Source organism: Prionailurus bengalensis, chromosome D2 (assembly GCF_016509475.1).
Source record: "Prionailurus bengalensis isolate Pbe53 chromosome D2, Fcat_Pben_1.1_paternal_pri, whole genome shotgun sequence".
Taxonomy (NCBI): Eukaryota; Metazoa; Chordata; class Mammalia; order Carnivora; family Felidae; genus Prionailurus; species Prionailurus bengalensis.
Genome location: NC_057351.1, coordinates 21,835,109 through 21,862,223, shown reverse-complemented (window position 1 = coordinate 21,862,223; position 27,115 = coordinate 21,835,109). Strand labels below are relative to the sequence as shown.

The following is a 27,115-nucleotide window of genomic DNA, read 5'->3' as shown; positions in this document are numbered from 1 at the left end:
TCAGGCGATTAAACAGTACACATTCTTGTGTTTCATCCAGTATATTGTAATTCAGTCTCGGCTGGGGCCTAGCGGCCCGTTTCAAACAAACAGCCAGTCTGCAAACTGTGAATTAGTGCTCAGCCCCGTGGGTGTTAGAATCACCTGGAGGGCTTCTTTAACCGGATCCCTGGCCCTACTCCCAGAGATTCCTCTTTGGGAGGTCTTGGATGGGACCAAGAATTTGCTTTTTCAGACTTTCAGGTGATGCTGGTTCTTGGCCCTCAGATAACACTGATCTAGAATGCTATAATGCCATTATCTGAGCTCCAAAATACACGTCATATTTTACTCACACAAGCTCACTATAAGTTATAGTAATTTCCTCCAAGTCTTCTATTTATTTTTAATTTTTTTAGTTTTTGAAATAGAAATATATTCACATAAATAAAATATTTTTTTAAGTAAAAAAGGACACTCTTTGGGTCCACAACCACTGATTTTTCCTTCCCAGAGCAACTAATATTACATGTAAATTATGCATCTTTTCAGTGATGTTTATGTTTATATGGGCATACATATATAAATGTACACAGACTGAACCTCCTTTTTAATTAAAATGCTAGCATTCACTGCTCGGTACCTTGCTTTTGTCCCCTGATACATTGTGTGACTCTTTCCATTTCAGTACATGGAAGGCTCCCTGATTCTTTGGTGTAGCTGTATAGTACTCATTGTTTGAATGTCCCATTACCTGTTTAAACAGTTTCCTACTGATGGGCATTAATTGAGTTTCCAGTCATTCAGTCCACAAATAAACCAAAGAGCAGACACCCAAAATCCGAAAACGTCCTGTTGGAGCAAATTGCCTTATACTCTCCATTAACTCCTGAAGAGATCACCTTCTGGAATTATCCAAGTAATTATTATCCTATTGGAAAAAGTTTATTTTTCATCAGCATAAGATATAATTAAAATTTTTTTTTAATGTTTATTTTGAGAGAGAGAGAGAGAGAGAGGGAATGAGAGATAGAAAGTTGATTTTTGATCAGCATAAGATATAATTAAAAAAATTTTTTTAATGTTTATTTATTTTGAGAGAGAGAGAGAGAGAGAGAGAGAGTGAATGGGGGAGGGAGAGGGGTAGACTGAGAATCCCAAGCAGGCTCGGTGCTGTCAGTGCAGAACCCAACGTGGGGCTCAAACTCACGAACTGCGAGATCATGACCTGAGCCAAAGTCAAGAGTTGGATGCTCAACTGACTGAGTCACCCAGGTGCCCTGGCATAAAATATAATATTTAAAAATTGTCATTAAGATATTAAGTGACAAGTTTTACTGGGTAAGGAAGAGTAGAGAGTAATATTTACTGTGCACACCTTGGGGACCAGGCCTTGTCACTAACATATTCTCAATCTCAGTCATTAGAAGGCGGTACCTTCAATAGATGTTATCATGATTTTTCACAGAAGTAGCATGTGTCTCAGAGACATGAAAGTCTGCAGCTGGTAAGTTGTGGAGTGAGTTAGTACACTTCTTACCACCCCAGCATCCTGTGCTTTCTCTCATGCCTGTGTCCAGTTTAGTGGTGTGCCCAGAACTGGGTGGTCCTGGCATGCCTAGGGCAGGGCAGTTCAGGGTGAGTGAGGCGACTGACGTGCCTGAGGCACAGGACTGAAGGAGCAGCTCTCTCTTGGAGTCATGCCCGGGTGCCCTGTGCGTGTCAGATGCTGGCCCTGAGTTTCCTCATCTACAAAATGAGGATAAAAATGACACCTACCTCATAGGGTTTTTTTCCTTTTTATGAGGATTAACAGAATTTATACACATAAAGTATTTAAAACAGTGCCTGGCCTACAGTAAGTTCTAGTTAAAGTTAGTTATAGTTAAAGTTCAGTTTCTTGATTCTTCACTTACATAGAACAGTCATAATCCTGCTTCAATCAGTGGGATTTTGGAAGCTAAAAACTTTTTTTTTAAAGAACAAAGGAATATTTTCATAGCTATTCATGAGCCTGCTTTCATGACCTAACTCAAATAGGAAGATCCTGACATCTCCTTTAAAGTCATCATCTTCTAGAGAGCTCCCCCAACAGACCACCGTCTGGGCACTGAGGTTGGCTTCTGTGTCAGAGGCACGGGGCTGGGCGGCAGGACCCTGGCAAAGACTGGCCTGTCCAAGGGGTCAGGCCAGGGGCCAGCTTTCTTGTGACTCAAGTTCTGTTTTCTTCCCCTTTGGAGGCAGGAGGTGGGATGGGGGAATCCCAGCTCCTATTTAATGCCAGCTTTTATTCAGTTCCTTTTGAGAATTCCCTCCTTCCCACACTTCCTCCCACTCAATACCCAAAAATATTAATGCCTGAGAAAGAAAGTGAATTCTGAGGCTTTTAAGTAAGTACTTCAAAAATGTCTGTCATGTGCCTTTATGTATTTGTAAATTGTTTAAGATATAACAAGGCTGGTGTTTGTGTGTAGATGGTGATAATGTCTAATTGTTGTTATTATCTAATATATGCCATTGGGAACCAAGACAAACTCATTTGTGATTAAAAACTGTTTAATTGATGTTTTTAAGGCATGTCTTTTTTCTCCAAGAGTGAATGTGTCTTCAGACTTGCAGTCTGAGCAGATGAACATCTGGACTTTACCATTTTTGTTTTGGAGAGAAGAAAGTGAGCTCAGTGAGCACTGGATTCTGGACATATCCTGCAATGTGCACATGAATCTATATATCATCAATTTTAATTTTCCGAATAAATCGTATTGGTTAAACCTCTATCAATGTGTGGGAGTGGCATGAAAGATCAGTTTGTGACTAACAGCCTCTTCCATTGTGTGCATCTGGGAAGCTAGTCCTCTGCTCTGGATTGCAACTCTCATTGTGTTTATGGTGAGGCATTTGAGAACATTTTGTGAGCTAGTGTTCAGTGCCTTCTGAAAGCCTTTGCTTGGGAAACGCATACCAAGGCCTGATGACTGCTTCAAGTCTGGCCTATCTGTGACTGGTGTTTTTGGTGCTTCACAGATATGTTTTCTCTTACCCTTGTTGTGTATTCCTAGTTTAGTCTGGGAGAACAGCTGTGTCGGCATTCACTTGTGAACGGGTCTTTGCACATGCCTTCTGTACCTAGAATGGTACTATCTTGAGTATCTTCACTGGGTTGGTAGATCATACCATTCATGGTGATGAGGAACCTGTCTTATCGTTAACAGATGGCTCACATGTGAAACTCATCAAAATGTCTATATAGGGTTAGCATCTTGGTGTTATTATCAGTGTTAATGGCAACCATCTCTGTTCTCTGGGCCAGTGGTGTTCACACTGTTTTGATCATTTATTCCATTAGTAAAAAATCAGCACATGCACTTATATAGGAGTGGTTCTTTTTTTTTAAGTTTCTATTTGCTTAAGAAAGAGAGAGTGAGAGAGAGAGAGAGAGAGCTGGGGAGGGGCAGAGAGAGAGAGGGAAAGGGAGAATCCCAAGCAGGCTCCATGCTGTCAGTACAGAGCCTGATGTGGGTATCTACCTTACGAAACGTGAGATCATGACCTGAGCTGAAATCAAGAGTTAGATGCTTAACCGACTGAATCACCCAGGCACCCCCGCAGTGGTTCTCAACAGGGGATGGTTTTGCCCCCCTGGGGAACAATAGACAATGTCTGGAGACATTTTGTTTGTTACAGCTGGGGAGACGGCGTTTACTGACATTTAGTGGGTGAGGCCAAGGATACCACTAAATATGCTAAATGCACAGGATGTCCTCCCAAAAGAAAGATTGTCTGGCTTATAATACCACTAGTGCTGAGGTTGAGCAATACTGATATACAGGTTGAACCATATGAAATTGCTAACATTATATTAATTTGTACTTACAAAATGCCAGTTTCATGCATTTCAGCATAATATGTGGAATTATAAATTGCATGAATGAACTACTCAACCAATAAATTATTTACATAATAGAATTCACAAAATAGCTTCTTTTGGAGAAGCTATTAAAATAGAGAGCTTTAATATTTTCTTCTTATGTTCCTGTGGATCATTTTGTATATACTCCACCTTGGAGAATACTGCTCTAGACTTTAGTCTAATCTGGAGTTTGATGTGACTGCCATCGATTTAGTAGGATAAAGTGTGTTGAATGATACTCTTTGGTATAGTTGGGGGTTCTTTGTGATGTCTGGGGTGACTGGCTGCTTCTTGTAGGGCACAGCTGTAGGAATCTGGGCTCTGATCTTGTTTGCCCCCTCAAGCAGAGCAACTCTACCTAGCAATGACTTAGATCTTGAGTTTCCATTTAAATTGCATTTGAAGAGAGAGTTTGGTAGGTAAAATTACACTTTGAAAACCACCACACTGGACGGTGACCTTGGGAGGTGCAGGAGCTATCTCCTTACATAGCCCATAGTAGCTGCTTAATACATGCTCTTTTGAATGAATTCCACAGGACATTCTTCTTGAATTGAGAAGGGCTTTGAATTGAGGAAATTTTTGTCTGTTAATATCATCCATTGAAAAAAATTGATTTTCCCAAGGTTCTTAGGGAGGCTCATATTGCTATTTTTGCTTTGTTGTTTTGTCAGGTGGTATTAAGAACTCATGTGGGTGTGGGTGTTTCTGAACCCATCTCTCTCTTTGTATTGTTTTTTTCCCTCTCTTTGTATTCTTAACTTTTTCTGTGATAAATATGGATTAGTGAAGACAAAAGACTTCTGCATATAGTCAAATGGTGTGCCTCGATCCTATAAAGTGTGTTGGAGAGATTGCCTGTCATCTTAGCACATCTTAGCAATGGAACGACATTAGACTTACATAGGGAGCTTTTAAAACAATGCAGATACCTGATTTGAGGTAGGTCTCTAACATCAGTATATTTTAAGTGGTCTGTAGGTGATTTTAGCTTTCAGTTAGAGCTGAGAGCCACTGATTTCGAAGTTAGATACCTTTTCTTTCCTGCAACGTCTTTTTTAATATAATTGCATAGCTAGCACTTTGTGTACAAGATCTTCAATATCTATCTATTTAGTGGGAAAAAAAGATACAAATATATGTGTACACACATGAGTGTGTGTGGAAAAGAGACTTATTAATTGTCCATGTTGCATTTTCTCCCATGACCATGTATTTTTTTAAAAAAGCAAGAGCAAAAATGACAAATAACAAACACACCTACCAATCTACATTTTTTCTTCTTCATACTAGTCTTTTTCTAAAGACTCAACCGTAGGTCCCTCATTCCTTTCCCACCACAGTGACATAATTTCTTTGGAAATCTGTGGAAGAAAATATTAATTTGGCATTGGGGAAAAGCTGATTATCTGTCTCCTAACAGCTTGTTGAGAAAGATTCTGATGTATTTCTGTAACAATACCTTTTTTTGTTTCAAATTCTTTATGGGTAAGCATGTTATATCAAAGAGCTGTTTTATTACAGTGGTCTGGAATAATCACTACTGACGTTTTATGAGGCACTGCAAAATTCAAAGAATGTCTCTCTGATGGAATGCACAGTCAAAGGGACTCTGATGTATAGAATCAGGGTATCAGGAAAAATGTTATATATTATAGTTGCCTCCACTGGGATGAATACGGTCTTTAAAGTTGCTTCTGATTTTGCTGTTCCTACAACACTGATGAAATCATTCTAGGGTACTCATTTTACTGTACTCCGAGAACAGTCAATTGTATAGTCAAAAAACTAAGAGTTCATTCAGATAGCTCTTCTAGTTTTTCTATCACTCTGTGTAGAATGATGAGTATATATGATTTCACTAAGAAAGGTTTACAAGTGAAAAATACCATTAGGATGGGAAATGTTTTCATGGCTGACTTGTATATTAATATTATCATGAAGACTGGGGTGCCTGGGTGGCTCAGTCGGTTGGGTGTCCGACTTCGGCTCAGGTCATGATCTCACAGCTTGTGAGTTCAAGCCCCGCGTCGGGCTCAGTGCTGACAGCTCAGAGCCTGGAGCCTACTTCGGATTCTGTGTCTCCCTCTCTCTCTGCCCCTAACCCACTCACATCCTGTCTCTGTCTCTCTCAAAAATAAATAAACATTAAAAAAAATTTTAATATTATCATGAAGAGTCAGAGCTTCTGACAAATCCCATCTATCCTGAGCTAGCTCACATTACGTTTTACCTCTTTGCTGTTTGAGATTCAAATATCTTTTCTTTGCAGTCTCTGAAATAGCTTGACCAGTTTGGCCTGGTCTTTCTTGACCCCAGCCTCAGGCAGTCTGGCCCAGTTCCTTTTTATACAAATAATGTTGTAGGTTTCACATCTGTGTAGAGTAATTGAATGGACAGTAACTAGCCTTTGTTAGGTGCCTGATCATTTACAAAATGCACTATCCCGTTTGGTCCTTATAACAACACTAATGATGTAGGCATTCTGTTCTCTCCCTGTTGCACATGGGGCTCCAGGAAGTTAGGTTGTGCAAATTCAGTTTATGCAGATAGAACTAAGACACCTAGTAAAGGGAGGAAAAAAAAAATCCCTATTTGTTGGCTCTGGCTGTTAACAAAATTTAATAGGTCTCCATCCAAAAAGGATTGCAACTACAAAAGACAAACTATGCTTCCAATTTTGGTAAGCACCGCAGCTCAGGGCATGCAGTAGGCTTTCAGAATGTATTCAGTATTTGTTATCTCTTTCCAAAGATGTTTAATGCTGAGTTCTTTTAACATCATGTCATGTTATCTTTCTTTAAAAAGGTATTAAGTTTTTTTTTTTTTAAACTTCTAGTTTTTGGCTACTACTGAAACTGTGCAGTCATTTCCCCTAGTACACCTTGCATTTATATCAATAAACAATATTTGCATGGATTTTCTGAGTTGCTGAAGGGTAGCTGTGGTTGTTTGTGGTAGGAATCTGATTTGAAAGTTTTACATGGTTTCTGGGAGAGACAATAATAAAATTCTCTTCTCAAGTTGGATGTTTATATTTGTAATAGAATCTTCTGATGTTTTTTGCTCAACTGGATAGGTTCTGTTTACATATGTAAACTGCGTTTTTAGACTTAACCAATTAATTCCTCCTACAACTTCCCATTATTGTCCTTTGTGGTGGGCTTTCTACAAAGAAATTCATGTCAGATGAAATTATTAGAGGGAAAATAAAGTATTTAAATTATATATGTTTTGGTGAATATGACAATGCTTTAAATGAATAAAAACTGACAAAGGACAGTGTTTGCTTTATTGATTGAGCTTGTAGTGTTCAACTACAATGCAAAACACCACACTTCACTGGTTTAGTTCATCATGTGAACTGTATGATCGTGGACTCTCATTGCTTTTGGGGTGATTCTCCCCTTCAACCTTGAGAGCGTGCCTCATAAGAGTTTGAGACAAATAGAATTTCACTGGACTCCAATTTCAGTTTTGTTTCTTTGTTTGTCATGGCTAAACGTATGGGTTTATTCAGCTGGAAGTCTGACTATGGTTCCTACTCTTTTATGGACTTTCTTCATCGCCAGGCTCCAGGATGGTGCGTAATCTAGTGTTTCTTCAACCTGCCTGGTCATTCAGATTGCCTGGGATGCCTGATTAAAATTCCCAGGGCCTTTTATTGGAGACAGGACCTTAGTTAGCTTAGGACATTGTTGTCATCAGGAGTGTGTCCCCCCTTAGTTGTACCACCATGCCCATCTCTAGGTAGACGTAGAGGTAGCCAGAATAGTAGCGGGGGGAGAAAGAAAGGGGAGGCCAGCAGGAATTGGACTTTTCAGTCCTTTGTGGACATAGGAGTTCCATAGCATCCCTCCAATTTAATACAGGAAAAGACCTGGCCCAAACCTTGTACCTTTTGAATAGACCAGTGTGGTCTATTCACGTTTGGTTCAGTGTGGTTTATACACGTTTACAGATGTATACATTTGTTTTTAAATAGCTACAGGGTGCCTGGGTGGCTCAGTTGGTTGAGCATCTGACTTTGGCTCAGGTCATGATCTCGCGGTTTGTGAGTTCAAGTCCCGCATCAGGCTCTGTGCTGACAGCTCAGAGCCTGGAGCCTGCTTGGGATTCTGTGTCTCTTTCTCTCTCTGCCCCTCCCCCACTTGCATTCTGTCTCCTTCTCTCTCAAAAATAAATAAGCATTAAAAAAATTTTAAATGGCTGTAATTTGTTAAGCACCTGGTAAGTCCTAAACATTCTTATTTAATGCTACAACAGCTTTTTCTTATGGTGGCGACAAAGAGTCCACTAAAAAAAAATCATGTACTAGATCATTTATCTAGAAAAAATAGATCTCTGACAAATTACTGCTGGCAAATAAATGTTTTAATTCACAAAGTTGTTTTGCACAAATGTACTTGTGTGTACCCCAGGCAAAGTTGTAAAAAACTTTGAAATAGGCAAAAAAAAATTACGAGGTGTCTTTTTAGTGGAATATTGGGTGATGTCTACTGTCTTCAAGTCATGTAATTCTCCAGAGGTCTGTGTCTTTCATTATCTTTAACATGGGTTGCAGAAAACTGATAGTAAGGCAAATAATTTTCGTCGCATGGAGATGCAGTGGACACCACCACCCGTCTTATTGGTCGATGAGGCCGGTTTAGTGTCTATTAATTCATTTCGGCATTCCAGATCGCATCCCAGATGTCTGCTCTCCCACCTGGTTGTAACACCCTGCTGGTTCCTTCATTAATTTAATGACTTCCATAAAATCTTTGAAACATGTTCTTTTATATTCATGTAAGAATCATCATTTTAACCTTTAAGAAGATTATCCTTTAACTCCTATTATTCTTACAAAGCCCTGTGAGGATATGTAAAATGGGCATTATTATCTCCCTTTAACAGATGGGAAATATTTAGCCAGTGGATGGGATTAGGAACCTCTAATCATTCAGACGATCTGGATGAGTATTTAGGAGCTTCTGGTTACGCTGGACCACAGGGTCGGGACCTAAGCAGTCTAGAGTGGAGGCTCTGGCCACAGCCAGCCAGGAGGCAAAAATCCAAAACCTGGGTCAAGGATAGGAAGTCAAGTGTCAAAGATTTAAACAAATAACAGTTGTGGAATATAGGGCAGATGAGTGAAAAGTTTGAATTTAGGAAAGAGGCTAGACAGCAAGGAGCCCATGATGCAGGCAGAAACCTGGCCAGAAAGCATGCATTGCTTACAAAAAAAATATATCCTGATAGGAAGCCTTAGCAGTCTCTTTGTGTTAGAACCATTCTGTGGTCCTGTGTCAGCAGGAAACAACCACAGCCTGGGTATTTAAACTAAGCATAAAATTGGAAGCACCTGGCCCAATGAAGGAGCTTGGGGGTTGAGGCAGGCAGTGACTTCTGCAAAGGAGGTGGGGACAATGGCCTTCAGCTGGGCTCAGCTGCAAGGAGTTGCATTGATTTTTAGCCATGTGGTTTCTTTCAGAAAACTGCACACATTCCCCAAATCCCCATGGCGCTGACATTTCTTACCACTCTGATTAATCAAACTGTGTTCAGAGTGAAAAAAACTTCCCTGGCCAAACTATTAGCCTCTTGATGGTAGCAACATTACCTGGCCTTTGGTTTGGTTTTTTGTTTTTGTTTTCCCACTTGAAATTATTCCTGAAGTTATGTTCGCTCACATTCTCATTTGGAAGCAAGTTGGGTATTTGTTAGCATTCATTATCTGCTACAAAGAATCAGGAAGTGGTGATGTTTTGGAAGTGATTCAGGAAAAGCTTTGTAATTACTTTTTGGGGAGGATCATCTTCAGATAAAGGCAATCCTTCTCACAGCTTTGATCAATTATATTACAAAGGGAAAAAAAGTGATTCCAGAGTAGGCCCTGCATGGCTTGTAAGAAACTGTTTAAAACGTAAGATGTTGAAATGATTTGGGTATTTTATTCCACACCATTTTCCAATGATGCAGCCACCGTTTGACATTAATCTCTAATTTTAACTATGAGATCTTGCAAAAGTAACTCATCATGATTACAAATGAATTTTAATCAGACCTGATATGAATTTACTAATTATTTTTTGTGCTCAGATCTTAACCTCTGCTCAGAACTCCAGGCTTTATTTAAACTCTAAAATACTTAATACAAGCATGATTTTCCCCCTCAGCCTACTCTAATCAGGAACCTCATTAGACACACTAGCTTTTTGCATTACATAACGTATGACACAAATGATGGAAGTCTCTGGATGAGATATTTTAAAAAGTTATTTGCTGTAGGCTATAATTCATTCTTAAAATGATATACTGAGAGGGGCGCCTGGGTGGCTCAGTCGGTTAAACGTTCAACTTAAGCTCAGGTCATGATCTCATGGTTTGTGGGTTCGAGCCCCGCGTCAGGCTCTGTGCTGACAGCCTGGAGCCTGCTTTGGATTTTGTGTCTCCCTCTCTCTCTGCCCCTTCCCTGCTTGTGCTCTGTCTCTGTCTGTCTCTCTCTCTCTCAGAAGTAAATAAACATTAAAAAAAATTAAAATGATATACATTAAAATGAGTGACTTAACTCATGAGGCAGATTCATTTAGACTCAGGAGATGTAAACATACTGGAAGTCCCTGAGAAAAAACAATCCTCTTACAGTGGATACTTGAAGAAAATAAGGTCATGATTATTCACAGGCATGATTTATATTGCCCCGAATAGATGAAACTTGGTTGTACTCCCCAAAGGGCTATCACTACTTTTAATTTTGAAATAATGGAGTTTGTAGAAAATAGTGGCTGGTTTGCTGCTGAAGCATAGTGCTCCTGACACAGTGGTTAGCTGGGCTGTGAATCAAATTTCAAAAAAAAAAAAAAAAAAAAAAGGAAGACAAAATTGCAAAATGGAAAAATGACCAGAACTTTTGTGTTAGGTACAAATTCAGAGAATTTGGAACATGTCATTCTATGTGTAATTGGTCTATTAATATCTAAAACTGTTTTTAATTCCCCCCTTTGCACAGGGGTCATATTTTACAAGTGTTGAGAAGGAGATGTTTTCTGCTTGTCAGTCATTATGATTTAAGTGGCAGCAGTGGGCAGAAACACTGTAAGTACTCAGGGAGTAACACAAAAAATGGAAAAGCCTGTGATGGCAAGGCAGAAAAAATGGACAAAAAAATCAGAGGAAAAAATATTAAGAGATTGTTAGTATACTGAAAATTGCATACAAACTGGGCAGGTATCTTTAAAGATGTCTTGGTTGAAAATTTTTTCAACTTGATTTTACTCCTTTGAAATGCCTCTTAATTTCATAATTTCTTTTTATCCCTGTGTAGGTCTGAATGAGCATGGGATTTGAAATCAATAGACCTGAGCTTAAAACTTAGGCTCACTATTTTCCATTGAGTTCTCTGATATTGTGAGTGTGCTCAGGCTAACATTGCTGAAATGGAGGCCTGCAATCAGAACACAATAGCTTATCACTTCATGACCAAGAAATTTCCACAATCTCATAACCGGTTGCCCCTTTAACTCATCATCCTAATCCTGAACACACGCCTGGGACTTTGATGGCATCCAGTTTTTTTATTTGTTTGTTTGTTTTTTAGCTTTAGAGAAGGAGAGAATCCTTTTTTAAAATGTTCATTTGTTTTGAGAGAGAGAGGGAGAGAAAAAATTCCAAGCAGGCTCTGTGCTGTCAGCGCAAAGCCCTATGTGGGACTCCATTTAACGAACTGTGAGATCACGACCTGAGCCAAAACCAAGAGTCAAATGCTCAACCGATTGAGCCACCCAGATGCCCCATATTTCCCCATTTTATTGTTACGATTCTTTGCCTTTGTTCTGACTGTGGTGAGGTATAATAAAATAAACACGAGAATATAGGCTCTTTGAAGGCAATGATTCGGTCCTTTTTACCCTGTATCCCAGTGCCTAACACATGGTAGGTGTTGCATATACATTTGTTGGCTTATGTAGAGTTGGAATAACTAGGATGGATGCCCAGACTTGTTTTTATTAGCTAATTGTCAAATCTTAGGCTCTCTGAGAATCCATTTAGAGACATCAGAACTTAGAGAGACACCTTTCCTATTGGTAAAATGAGGGGCCAGAGTGAAATAAATTTCTCCAAGATGTTTTGCAGTTCAGCTAGTAGGAAATGATTTCTCCCTCCTCCAAATATCTGTAACAAATTTCCATTTATCCTTTCCTTTTATTAATTGTTCAGCCATGGTTGGACTATGTAAGCTTCTGCAGTGCAGGCACTTTGTGTGAACATGGATTGCATTTCCTATAGCACCGTCCTGGAGCCTTAAATATGTGACACTCCAGGAATTTTTTAGTGAGTATCTGGATAGACTTCATCTAGTATTGCAAAAAAAGTGCCCCCAGACACACAAGTAACTTTGTCAGCCTCTTTACTAGAGTTTGTCATGACTTAATGTCTCACCCAGGACATTGGGTCTGGGCCAAGGGCACCTCTTAGCTCCTTGGATATTATAACCTTGCTTTTCCTTATTCTCCCTATGGCTAGAGCAAGGAAGGAGGCAAAGGCAAGATTCTCTTACTGAATTCTCTAGCATATACAGGAAAGGTTTTTATGAGGAAGAAATTGAATTTCCCATCCCTGAGGCAGGAGGGAACTGGGTACAAGAGAAGCTGGGAAGTGAGCCAGTGACGAGATGGGAAAGCCATCCAATGCTTCCCAGCAAACTGGGGCTGGGTCCTTTTCCTGGAGCTTATCCTTTTGGATCAGTTGTGAATTATCAAAATGCCTACGGGCATTGTAAGCCAGATTTGCATGTTGACTCGGGTAATTAAAAGCTGTTTCCGATCAACAAAATTGTAGTCAAGCCGTCGGTAGTCTTCAGGTGAAAATAGTCTTCCTGTTGTTAAGGTGAATTAGCGTGTGCGTTTATCTAGGAAGCTGAAGAGAATGGTTTCACATGCAATGAGACTGGGGTTTGGAAAGAAGGAAGGGGAAAGTGGAAATCAAATCATGACTGGTCTCTAGCAGTCAGCTAGGCCACTGTGTGCAGCATATCCCAACCAGGCATGGCCGATTGTAAGCCTCCTTTGGGGCACACATTCTCAGGCCTCTCCCCTGGAGGTTCAGATCCAGGGATTCTGTGGTAGGGAGGGGAATCTGGAGTTCTAACAAGCGCCCAGGTGATTCTAATAGTGGAGGAAGTGTGTGAAAACTGGCTGAGAGCCTATTCCTAGGTCTTTAAAGAACCCAGTTTGCAGTGGTAGCCAGAGGGTCTATGGCTGGGATGGAGTCTGGAACAGCAGCCTGGAACGAGTCACACTGTGTGTGTCATTTTCTAGGGAATAGGAACTTGCTAGTTTTCCCTTATGACATTCGTTAGTATGCACCATGTTATTTACAGTTAGAAAAGTAAGTGAATTTTACATAAGTTATTTGCTGACCATACCAGAAACATCTGGCAAGAGTGAGGTAAGTTCTTCCATGATTTCTTTCTTGTCCCAGGCTTTAGACTTAAGTTCGACTCAGCTGACCTCTAGGGTGGTGTGGTGTTAAGGTATTTCGGCTACTCTTATTATAGCAAACATTGATCACATTTTACTGTGTTCTAGGACTTGGCTGAGGAAATGAATCATGGCACTTAGGTATCATGACTTCCCTGAGACATAATATTATTCTTATTATGCCGAGATGGGAACGGTGGCTCAGAGAGGCTGAGCAACTAGGTTGAGGTTACACAGCTAGCTGATGTGGTGGTTCTCTGGCTCTTAAGCCTTGCTCTTAACCAGTAGCCTCTGCTGCATGCTGAAGAGGAAATCTCCAGTGGTTGCTCCCTGTGTAACCTTGGCAGTCCTCTTCATTGTTGGCTTACACAGAATGCACGTCTCTTCATTTCTTGTTTAACACCATGTTATGTATTGGTATATATTTTACAGCTTACAAAGTACTTTCAAATGTAAGACTCTGTGATCCCAACAATCCCGAGGCACAAGTTGTGTAAGAGAAAACAGAGTCTTAAAAAGGTAATGACTTGTCCAGGGTCCCAGTCCCAGTTATTTCTTTTGTTTTCTCTTTTTAAAAATTAAGGTAAGCTTTTGGTGTAGGCAACACACGTGGCACAAAATTCAAATGGTACCAAGTGTGTGTGTGAAAGCTGGCTGCCTTTTTCCCTGCATGTATTCCCGACACGGGGCTTCCTTCCCCAGAGACAAATGCAGGGCCTGATACCAGTTCTGTGGACCCCAGTCCTGTGATGCCCCCTGCTGCTCCATAGCTCAGTGCCAGCAGAACATTCAGTACCTCCTGTCTGGACTTGTCACTGCAAAGTTTGATTAGTTGAGTGCCTAATGGTTTGAAAGACTGTCGCAGTGTATTCCTATAGATAGAATAATGTGCTGGTTCTTGCTTTGCCAAATCTTTTCTCACCATCTCTGCCCCCTGCCACCCGGCACCGACACACCAAACACGTCCATTTAGCTGTCACTGAAATTCATCATCAGGCAAGAATTTTTCTTTCCTAAAAACGAGAGGGGAATAATGCTATTCTTATACTTCTGCAATAATTGCAGACCTTGGGGAAAATGTAGTCCACGGAGAGACCGTTGGAATAGAGCATCCCTGGGCTTTGCATCCACCAGTGGTGTGCACTCTTGGGCAAGTTGTCTGATCCACTCTGACCCTCAGGTTCCTCATTTGTGAAACTGGTAGGATTGTGAAGATGACCTGGGATTACTAGAACAGGTCCTGGCTCTCCCTATCTGTCTCCTCATTCGTACAAAACTGTGATAGAAGTAGCTTCTCCTCCTCTTTTGACAGAAGGTGCTTGATATGTTTTCTTTTCCAGAGCCACCCTTGCAAACATTTGACTTAAGATAAACCAGTGGTCTCTACACTCTTACGGGAAGTGTGTCTTGTTCAGTGTTGTGGAATTAAGTCCTTTGACTGTTGGATTAAGGTGACCTTGCACATTTCACCTCCTCCTTGGCTCCCTTAGTTGCTCCCAAATTCCCCATTAATCTCCATTCTGGTACCCTGTTGATTACATTATCCCTGCCCTAGTGAGCCTCACTCTGAGCTCTGACCACAGTCAGTATGGACTGGCACATATGTTGGCTTCTTTGCTCGATGTTCTCGATCTTTCCCATTTAGGTTGCAAGCTCCATGAAGGCAGAGGATATATTGACTTAAAAAAAATTTTGTTTTAATTTGAGAAAGAGAGAGAGAGCACAAGCTGGGAAGGGGCAGAGAGAGAGAGAGAGAGAGAGAGAGTGAGAGAGAGAGAGAGAGGGAGACACAGAATCTGAAGCAGGACCAGGCTCTGAGCTGTCATCACAGAGCCTGACATGGCACTTGAACTCACAAACCGTGAGACCATGACCTGAGCCGAAGTTGGGCGCTCTACTGACTGAGCCACCCAGGCGCCCCTAGGATATATTGACTTTATTCACAAGTGTTAATCCAGCACAAGCACAGTGCCTGGCACATTGCGGGTCCCAATTAACGACACATTATTATCTTTCAGTGTTTGACAGTTAGTTTGCTTCTAGTTTTCTGTTTGGTTGCTTTGACTTCTAACTCTAAGCAACACTGAACAGGAGGAAAGAAGAATTTCTCCAGTCCTGTTGCTGTAGCCATAAATCCTGTAGCCATCTCCTTTGAAAGTAGAACTTGGCATTGTTAAGGGACAGTGGTGGTTCTGAAACACCCTGCTGGTTGTTAACCCCTGGATGCACACAGCCTCGTGCAAATCCAAGGCACTGATATTTTAATAATGATTTATCAGTATATCAAATACTCTATTAATGAACTAATTAAGCATTATTCTGGGTATTTTCGCATTTATTTATTAACTCATTTATTTTGAAAAATTACTTCTGCCCTTCTAGTGGGTGAGGAAAGGCCCTATGTAAGGCTGATGATCCTCTTTGTGGATATATTGCTTTCTTGTAAAATCTTAATTGCACTTTCATTTCCAGCCAGCCCAGACTAGACCCTGTTTAATGTGTGAAGGCTGCAACCACCGGGGAGCATTTATGGCCAATGCTTCCTGCAGTTGCACTTTATTCCCTGAGTAATAAGAAAACTGGAAAGTGGTTGATAAGTTGATTTAATCATTTTTGCCCTTGTTTGGCCTATGATGTCAGCTGTTTTCTGGAAATGTTCATATCTGTATCACCCCAGAATGTCTAGCATATAATATGTTACCTGTTGTAGGTTCCTGGTCAGAATGTTTTGAATAATAAATATTACTGGTCTAGTATTCTCATTTATTATTAAACCTGTTTAGCTTGAAGCTTAACATACTTACATTTATTTAATGAGAGAAGTCTTTTTTTCTTTTAAAAAAAATTAGCAGTGTTTTTTAAAAATATTTTTATGTTTATTTTTGAGAGAGACAGAGTGTAAGTGGGAGAGGGGCAGAGAGAGAGGGAGACACAGAATCTGAAGCAGGCTCCAGGCTCTGAGCTGTCAGCACAGAGCCTCATATGGAGCTTGAACCCACGAACTGTGAGATCATGACCTGAGCCGAAGTTGGATGCTTAACCAACTGAGCCACTGAGGCACCTCAGCAGTGTTGTTATTTTAGAGCCTATTTAAAGATCCAGTTAGCATCCTCAATCAAGCATATAATTCTTTACAGTCAATTTTGACATTTTATATGAAATATCTGGGGGAAGTAGCCATTTGATGCACCTTTCATTTATTTGCTATGTTTTTAGTAAATTTTTGATTCGGTTATGTTGACATAGTTATAAGCAACTTAGACTGCTAGACTACTTACATACTTCATCATCCTCTGGTAGCTCTATTTTCTTTTTTTGGAGAGCTTTTTTAATGGGTGATCTCAAAGAAGAACAGTCACAGAGTAAGGTTGATAGATAGGGAGAGTACAGAGGACCTCAATTTGCTTTGTGTTTTCTGTTCATTTTGGACTTCAAGGAGGAGAAACCCACTCAAAAAGCTCAGATAGGGAGGAACTTATTTTTAAAGCACTAAAGGAATGGATACTGGAGAACTGAACCGCAAGAAAGTAGCGCTATTACCCTGAGGAATAGGGAAAAACCATCAGGCAGCTATATTGTCTCTTCTTTTTGTCTGAGTTCTATGCTCTCCATCTCGACTTTCCTCTGTTCATCTGCTTCGTGGTTGTATTATTATTATTATTATTATTAATTTATTTGACAGGCAGGCTTTTCTTCTCACTCATTTCCACACTGCCCCATTTAGCTTCCTCTACTGACAGACTTCCTCCAATGGCAGACTGACTTGGTCTCAGCATTTTTTTAGCTCAAGTTGGGCTAGCATTGATCAGGTATCCGTCTTGGTTCCAATCAACTCTGGGTGGGTTTTTGGAGCATTTAATACCAACATGGCTGCCTAGACCTACCTCTCCAGGAGGAGATGTTCTCTTCAGATGCAGATGTTCTCTGAAATAAGAGAACAGAGAGATAAGGATCAGCAGTGCTAGAACTGGGGACTGATAATCAACCAGGTGAAACCCAGGCCATACTCTGATGGGTCAGAGGGCCATTTTGTTTGCTTTATGCCTGAACCCTACAGCTAATTAAATTTTGAACATCATTCGTTATTGGTATTTTTTTTTTGGGGGGGTGGATTTTTATTATATCAACCTGCTGACTTGTCTAGATTCACTTTTTAAGGCTATTTTAATTCTATAATAACTACTTGTTTCTTACTACTACTTGAGTTGGTGCGATACGTAAGATTATCTGTTAAAAGACAATTATTTCCCCTTCCGTGAATGCTGTGCACTACTTTAAAAATATTATATAGATAGAGTTTCTAATTTTTCATAATATGTAGAAGGCAAACAGGAAAGCCTATTTAGGGGGTAGCTGGTATGTTACCAGTTTGGAGCCATTTTACGTTAACATTCGGACCCATTTTTCATTTTCAACCTTCTCCCACCCCTTCTCAACACAAATTCTTATTGTAGCCAAACATCCTTTAGCATCCAAAGATTTGTCCCCTTCAATTTTTACCTCCTTTGCATTTTAGTTTCTCAAAGAAACCTCCCAATCTCCTTCTGCCAATGGAGTATGGTCTCTGGTCTCTTCCTTGTCTGAACACTCAAAGATGATAGCACTTCTCATCCAAACAAATAGTTAACCACTTACAAAATAGAATACTGACTGGTAGTTGGCTTTTCAGGTTTTAAGATCCCCAAATAGTTTTTTTTTAATTAAGTAAACTCAAACTTATGACCCCAAGATCAAGAGTGGCATGCTTGACTGCTGAGCCAACCAGCACCGCCCCTCCCACCAACTAGTTTTTAAGGTCTTGAGAGAAATAGCCACATCTGGCAATCTTTGTGCCCACCATAGCACCTCACACCTATATGGGTCTTAGTTCACTTATTGAACACACCCTGTGGATCAAATGTTGTTTTAGAGACTGGAAATAGGTAAACAAGCTGTTCTCCAGCAATTTCTTTGTCTGATGTGTTAGTCCTCATGCCACGAACTGACATGCAGCTATTGTGTTTAACATTAAAATTCATGATTAGAAAATTCCTCAGTGCAGGTTTTCAATGAAAAGTAGCAAGTATGAATTATTTAAATTAAAGAAATAATTGTTCCTCTGTATTGTTGATATTTTTAGTATACCTCAGGTGAATTGCCCAGGTCCCCCTCTCCCCCCCCCCCCCCACTAACCCCCTGATACAGCCTGCCATGACTGCTATTTCCCAGCTGTGCCTATGGTACCTAACCCTACTTGGTCATTAACATATATATGAAATCCAGATAAGAGTTTTCTTAAGCCTCATCTTTCTCAGTCTGCATCAAAACTGTAGTTATTTAGTAATATTGTTATATAAAACTTAATTCCATAAAGAACTGTTTTTCCAGAGTGTTTGAAATCCTTGAAAGAATCCTCCTTGCATTAAATTAGGAGACTAAGAATGTTTAAAGCTAGGAAATTATTGATAGCATCCTAGGCCAGCAGCAAAATCATTTTCCTTGAGTTGCAATGAATAATTGATTTTGCTTAAGAATTTTCCTTTCTCCTGTGGAAAGATTTTTTTGCTATTTCCTCAGTGTGAAAATAACCCCTGGCATATACATCATGACACTTTCCCACTTGGTGGTAACTTTAACATTTAAAACCGGTAGGACTTTTTCACTAATTGGATGTATATTTCCTTTCAGAATTTTTTATTCTTTAGTTAAAAAAAAAAAAAGCATTCCAAGAACTATGGCATTACTTGATGTAGGGGGCAAAAAGTGCTCAAGATATGATTGAGTTTTGGTTTTCAATCCCTGCACTGAGATGGCTGATGCAACACAACCCTATTCAAGTCTCGTTTTCTGTTTTTTGTCTTTATTTACTTCTCTGTCTCTGGGGAGAAGAAGATGACCTTTTTCTACACAGGAGAAGACTCAGACTGATGTCTGCATATTGTATTTATTTTAATGGATGGCAAAGATGACAGTTCTCTGAAACGAGTAACTTATGTCTTTGCCCATGAAGGGTGATTTCCCTGGGTATCACCCATGGTGAAGTTGGGCACGCTATGCTCTATGGTCTGCTGCTAATGTTTCCAGAACATGGATAATTCCAAGATGGCTATTTCAGTCTTGACTCAGTGGGTCTGTGCCTCAGATTTGTTTGCATTGAGGGTCAAGATCTTTAAATATCTCAGAAATTCTGTTCCTACCAGGAAACTTTGAATTATTGTTTAGAACGGCAAATATTCTGTACACTACTCAACTTGCATAGTCTCCTGCTGTTAAAAAAATGTTCTTCACCACTGTCCTGCTGATGGTTGTGTGAAAGGTAGGGGAAGTGGTAGGTAAAAAGCAGGGGAGCAGTCTGGTACTGGGGGAACCTGGGTTTATCATTTCAGTATTCTGCAGTGTTGAGGACTTCTGAATGTGCATAATGAGCTGAAGCCACATGTAGTCATCTGCAAATGCTTTGAAAATAATGTCCTGAGACACATGAATAGCTATTTGCCTAAACCAACTCCTGTATTAAAGAACATCTCTATACTATGCACTAAACATTCATTTCTATCTGCTAATATCTTTTATTATGTAATTCTGGAATGGAACTTTTTTCATACAATGAAGCACAGGTGTATTAGTGCTATTCTTCCACCCCAATAATTACCTTTAATCTTGGGGAATTAATAAAAAAAAAACAACTTTGGGAGCTGCTGCTTCTAGTGCCTAGTCCTCTGACTCCTTTTCCTGGCAGATTCCCTAATTCTTCAGTAACAAAAGTTAGAGCCATCGTAACAAAATGCCCATCCCAAACACTTGTCAAGTATTCTCTTTCTAACAAATTTAAGGAAGAAAAGAGACAAGATACAGTTGGGACCATTTTGATCATTTCTATTTGAATTAAAATGGGCTTGTGAGCACACATGTGTCATTTCTCTCCAGAGCATTCACATGGTATCCAGAACCGTCAATGTGTGTAAGACTGAGAACTAAAATACAAATCGTAAGAAGCTGGCTAAGCCCGATGAATGTTTTTTTTTCCCTTTTAATAAAAAATATTTGCACTTGGTAAATCCATATCTCACATTATCCCTATAAGAGAAGATGGTCAGTCATATAGCTAGAGGCAGGTGATCCAGCGAATATCTTATGGTCTGGACACCTGGGCTGGAATCCCAGTGAGTAGCCATGTTAACTTTTCGCCCTTCATGCTACATTTATGTTTCCTTATCTGTAAATAGGAATCATTCTTTTCTTAAGAAGATTCTTACTAAGGTAAATCCAGCTGATATGCAAAAATGCTTAGCCTTGTACTTGGCACATGTTAGCTAATCAATGACTATTTAATTGAATTAGGTCCTTTCTACGATTGGCCTCAATGAGAAGGACGTTAGTGGAAGATAAAACCACATGCACTCCAGAACATTCAAAGAAATATTTTGCCTTCAAAGTCTTCACTCTAGGAAGTAGTATGCATGTTCAAGAGATAATTTACCTTGATATATAGATATATGTGTACAGCTATATCTAACTATCTATCGTCTATCTGCCTACCTGCCTATTTATCTATGTGATAACTTTAATGAGTAGAAATATAATTGAAGAGTAGATTTGAGTTTTTAAAATGTTATTTTATACTAGGTAAAGGAGTATTCCCATCAAGTAATATGGTTTTTAGCCAAAAATAAAATGTTACCTTAAAGTAATGGGACCATTGTCTCATAGAATTCCTATGTCTGAATATAGTTTCAAAAAAAGGGTTCCCAGAAGAGAGGAATAGTTATTGCAGTGGAAAAAGCACATGGTTTCCATGTGCTTTGAAAGGAGATAAGATACCTTTGACTAAAAAAGGTCCTGTTACATATATTATATACCATTTAATAGAACATGTATCAATTCTATGAATAATCCCTAAAGGATCTTTTGTGAGGACAGTTTTATAGAATCAGTCCAAGGACAGATAATCATTTCATACTTGCAAACTTTGATCCATTGAAGCACTTTGTTTCTATCAAGCTTGTATTGTTAATAGTTTATTCTAAGGGAGTGATGTTCTTTGTCTTACAGAAAACAGCTGTAAAACCATATTGTCATTTTGATGTTTTTTGATGTGCACAATTATAGACTTCCTCAGTCTTTCAGTAACATGTCAAAATGAATCCCATGAGGGAAATAACTTGATGTCTTGACTCAGGAATCTGTGAAATCTGAGTTGATGATAATAAAAAATACAATTCTTTATTCTAGCTTTGTCACTCCTGGCCATGTGGCTTTGAGCAAGTTTCTGAATTTCCTGTTTCTTAAATTCTCGATTGACAGAAAATGAGAATAACATCAGTTCTTGCCTCAAAGTCTTGTTTTAAAAACAAAATGAATGTGCGCATGTAAAATGCTTTGGGACTTGGCACATGAGAGTAGCTCAACTATTAACTGGTATGACTTTGGATATATATAGTTCATTTTTTTAGGTTCTTCATTTTTTTCCTAGTTCTCTGTCCTATACTTTGACACAAGAGGAGTGCTCATGCTAAAACATACCTCTGCAAATGTGCACCCTGAAGTAGATAAGGGCAAAATGATGGTGTTTGCTGCTCTATTTATGGCTTTTTAAGCTGTCAGTTGCCTAGGAGATCATTGGCAAAATCCCAGCAATAACTAGCACCATTTTATCCTATAAAGAGAGAGCTGCAGCTGATCTAGTAATGATCATTAGACCCTGCTTGGGGAAATACCCTCAAGATCTTAAGAGATTTCTATTTCTCTTACTGTTTTATTGCCATATTTTTTCTTCATTGCACTGTGGAAGAATCATTTTATCACCTCATCATAAAGAAAATACTGACTCCACTTCTGTATCCAATTAACTTGTACCTGTTAAAGAAGTCATAGTTTGTCCATGGGAGAAGGAACCCTCTGTTTTCAAATGATGTTATTAAAGACCTCAAGGTTATATTTGTCTTTTTCTTTATCACATAATCTGCTTTAAGTCAAAGCTAATTAGTAGACATGTGGGGAGAGAATTGTGCCTTCATGATTAGACTGTTTTAAACCTTTGCTCTTCCTTTTGTAGGTAAGTGAACATGGCATTGGGCATTGCTCATTATGCTTCCTGTCTGGCTCTTCCTCGTGCTATCAATTTATGGACTACAGCTCAACAAGGCAGTTAAAAAAAAACATTGAGATACAGGTACTTGGATACTATTGGAGTGTATGTTCTGAGAGAGATGGTAAGTGTTTGTTCATTTTAACTACACCTCATGATGCAAGCTGGGCACCCACTTCCTTTCCCTGCCATAGCAAAAGTGGTGGTGTTGCTCTAATAAGCATCTCTAGTTGGCACAGCTAAAAGAATGGAAAATGAGATTTACTTTGCAGTCCTATTGGATGTGCTTTCTGGTGGACAACTTAAAAAGGCCAAAACGTTTGGTGTTTTAAATGAATCTGTATCAGTACACATTGTATTTCACATATGGCCAGTTTGGAATGAAATTTTAAGTATCATGATATGATAGTGATGTTACAATTGTCACTAGATGGTCTGTAGAGCTCAAAAAAAGAAACTCTGGGCTGATAGAGAAGGGTCTAGGGTCCCAGCCAGAGTAAAACACTAAATTAATAGTTGCCTGAGGACTAGAATATTATTAGATTTTTTTTAAATTCAGAGTTCTAAATTACAGAAGTATAATTAGAGTTTTCTTTTTAAAGATTTGAAAACTATTCACTAGGTAGACACTCAAATATCAGATCTATACTTAGAAAGGAATCTAAAGGTATTTAAATCTAAATAGGAATATGAATTTCTATTCGATTCACTACTGAAAAGATACATTGTCATTAAAGACTTTTGAAGTATTACATAGCTTTTTAGTATTCTAGGACTGTTATATCCTTTAAATATTTCCATTGTTAATTTCTAAGAGTTAAAAATGTAGTGACACTTCTGTGTTTTTTGAAAGTTGGAGTTCAGTTCACTAGCTGGCCATTTCTTTTGGTTGAGAATTGTTTTTTCACTCTGATTAAAATTAGACCACAAAACTTATTTAAATATAAATTCTTGGTGGGTTGTTGTTCTTTTTATTAGAGAACAGATATTGCATACAAGCTTTCTTTTGAAATACACATAAGTATGTTTTCAGCTTGACATACTTAGAAAATATATGAATGTGTTCGTTTCTTCTTATAGCTGAGATAAAGGAAAAGAAATATTATCATTACCTTTAGAAATCTTACTCTAGAGAGGCTCAATGTTAAAAGTACTGCAAATGCTGACCGACTCTATTTTCTTAGAAGAAACGGTACGTTTAGACGATGGTTATTTCAAGATGATTCCTTTAATTCTTAACTGTTATGCTGCTGTGGCATTAATCTTTGGGTTTTACTTTAGTAGAAATGAATCCCCTCTGAAAGCACCAAGTTTTGTACATCTGACACTTTCAAACAGCAAATTTCTAAATGCTACATGGATGTGTGAATAAATCTTTTATAATGGTGGTTATTTTCTCAACAAAATGTTATCTTTCACAGATCACAAACAAAAGAGCTCTGATTTATAAGTAAATACAATATTACCATTTACAACATAACTTGTTTTACTACTAATGAGAAATATCCTTGAAAAAAATAGGACATAAAAACAGAACTTTCATAATGAGGCCTTGAGAGAATTGGTCATGAACCTCAGACCTCTGAAGGTATCATCTTGTATGTTCATCTTGTATGTTGTAAATTTTATTAATAGTTTATTCATCAGAAATCAATCTCAATCAACATTATGCTTGGACCCAATATATATCATATCATCGGTTCCTAGTATCGTAGATTTTACTAGGGTATTCTGTGACAAGTTTTCCATTCTTATTAGAAGCAAAGTCATTCCTGAGTTACTGAGCTACAGAAATCCAGAGCCTTTGGCCTTTGGGGAAATCAGAGGTTCTTTAGAGCCTTCCAAGAAACTTGAAGATAACTTTTAAAATATCAGTAAATTGTATTTGTCTGGAGTATATGGTTTATACTATATCATCTTCTGTCCTAGCAATTCCCCAGTCATGTTTCTCTTTAATAGAAGTTCAGAAATTGCCACAGTTGTTAGTCTTGGGGGAGCTTTCTAGAGCCCTCTGAAATTTACTTGACTGATTTTTGTGATGTGTTGCACAGTCCTTTAAGTGGTGCTGATGGTGACCAAGCTGCTCTCCTTGTAGGAGCTGAATCATTTTGGTGGTCTTTATAGCAGGACAGTGACTTCCTTTATCATTAAAATAATGCCACTGAACGGGAAGGAAAAATATTTTTGAAATTTTGCTACGTCAGTGAGCATTCTCCTCAGCATTTCATGCTTTCAAATGTAAACACTAAAAATCAGTTTCGTTTAGGCTCTGTTGTGCTCCTCTGTGGAATGGATTTTAGGCTTTATTATGAATATGAATAGTTACTTAACTGGAAGAAGAAACTTGACCCAGGTAGCTGTAGAAGCAGGTTGTTTTTGAGGGCTGACTGGACAAGTTTTGAACCTATCCCAAGTGATCGTCACCTTTTCACTGTGTAAACCGAGATAGGTCACCTAATCTGTTTGGAATTATATTTTGAATTGAGGTTGGAAAACACAAAGTTGAGTTTTTGTTAAACAGAAAGAAAATTTTTTGTCCGTAAAATCCTAACTCCTCTCAGAGTATTCTGTTGTAAATACTAAATCTTGGCATCTAAAAGAAACTGGAAGATTGTAGGTTAGTTGGAGTTGTGGGATAAATAGGACATTTGCTGTACCTCTGGACCCTACCTCTGACTGTGACAGACTTTGCTTCTTAAGTAACCATACATATGGCATAGCAAATGGCTACCATTAAGTTTGGAAATATTAATAAATATAAAGTTTAATTCATAATTGTGACAATAACTTTTAGTTGCATTTCCCTTGTAATGTTCTAAGAAGAATAGCTAATACTATTAGCTATTAGCCCTCATGTATTAAAATATTAAAGACAAACTAAAGGAAAATAGATCTTGGTGGGCAAAATAAGAGATTAGTGTTTAACAAACTTAGCCAAATGATATAAATGAATTTGAGTAAAATATGAGTTCTTTCAGAAGCGTAATTTTACATATCTTTCTTTCATGTTAAAATTTTCAACAATCATGTTTTATAATTCATGTCGATGTAAAATACTTTGCACAATAGTTTTATACGTCTAGCATTCTAGATTCTCTTTAAATAAAAGTTTTCACTATGAAATTTCACTATACACAAAAAGAGAGTCATGCAAATATCATCATCACAGATTTACCAATTATCAAGATTTTTTCTGTAATTACTGTACTGTTTTTGGAGGGTTTGACCTATTTTATTTATTTATTTTTTTTTTTATTTTTTTTAATATATGAAATTTATTGTCAAATTGGTTTCCATACAACACCCAGTGTTCATCCCAAAAGGTGCCCTCCTCAATACCCATCACCCACCCTCCCCTTCCTCCCACCCCCCATCAACCCTCAGTTTGTTCTCAGTTCCCAACAGTCTCTTATGTTTTGGCTCTCTCCCACTCTAACCTCTTTTTTTTTTTTCCTTCCCCTCCCCCATGGGTCTCTGTTAAGTTTCTTAGGATCCACATAAGAGTGAAGCCATATGGTATCTGTCTTTCTCTGTATGGCTTATTTCACTTAGCATCACACTCTCCAGTTCCATCCACGTTGCTACAAAAGGCCATATTTCATTCTTTCTCATTGCCACATAGTATTCCATTGTGTATATAAACCACAATTTCTTTATCCATTCATCAGTTGATGGACATTTAGGCTCTTTCCATAATTTGGCTATTGTTGAGAGTGCTGCTATAAACATTGGGGTACAAGTGCCCCTATGCATCAGCATTCCTGTATCCCTTGGGTAAATTCCTAGCAGTGCTATTGCTGGGTCATAGGGTAGGTCTATTTTTAATTTTCTGAGGAACCTCCACACTGCTTTCCAGAGCGGCTGCACCAATTTGCATTCCCACCAACAGTGCAAGAGGGTTCCCGTTTCTCCACATCCTCTCCAGCATCTATAGTCTCCTGATTTGTTCATTTTGGCCACTCTGACTGGCGTGAGGTGATATCTGAGTGTGGTTTTGATTTGTATTTCCCTGATAAGGAGCGACGTTGAACATCTTTTCATGTGCCTGTTGGCCATCCGGATGTCTTCTTTAGAGAAGTGTCTTTTCATGTTTTCTGCCCATTTCTTCACTGGGTTATTTGTTTTTCGGGTGTGGTCTCTTAGTCATAACACATGAAATTCTCACTTTCAGGATCATTCTTTATGGACCTTCAAAAAAAGTGTAATAGAATGGAGTTAAGGTATCCCATTAACTGGAAAGGATAATAGAAGACTCATTGTCACCCAGCCAAATGATAGTTCCAGAGGGTACCATCTGAAGAATGTTTTCACTGTGGATGGGCATCTCATCTGGAAATATGAACACTTGGGAAACAGCTTGTGAAGGCCTCATCTCATTGTAAAAGTGGGGAGACTTTAAAAGGAGAATGTGCAATCTAATGGGATTTTGACTCTGGTTTCTAATACGCTGAATTATAGTGATAGTACCTATCCAGGCTCCATAGTACATGGAATGAACTTGGATTTGGAGATGCAGAAGTCCAGTTCTGGATTTTAAGCAGTATAGCTTTCTGGTCAAGAACACAGGCTCCAGGTTCACACTGGGTGGACTGAAATTGTTCTTACACATGTGATTCTAGAAAATTTACACGAATTTCTGAGAAGCCCCCTTTTGTTGATCTGTAAAATGGTGAAAATAGACCTTGGTCTTAAAAATTG

General features: G+C 38.8%; 1 protein-coding gene across 3 annotated transcripts in view; it reads left to right on the top strand.

Moving 5' to 3' along the window:
* The window catches only part of ANK3 (ankyrin 3), a 697,552-nt gene that overhangs the window by 206,798 nt on the left and 463,639 nt on the right, over nucleotides 1-27,115 (top strand). The window contains exon 1 of one of the 3 annotated variants that reach the window (XM_043596398.1): nucleotides 22,384-22,541. The exons of the other annotated variants lie outside the window; for them this stretch is intronic. Coding sequence (XP_043452333.1) covers nucleotides 22,539-22,541 — 3 coding nt within the window. The 5' untranslated portion in view covers nucleotides 22,384-22,538. Of the gene's footprint in view, nucleotides 1-22,383; nucleotides 22,542-27,115 lie in introns of those variants that run through there. 3 annotated transcript variants of the gene reach the window in all.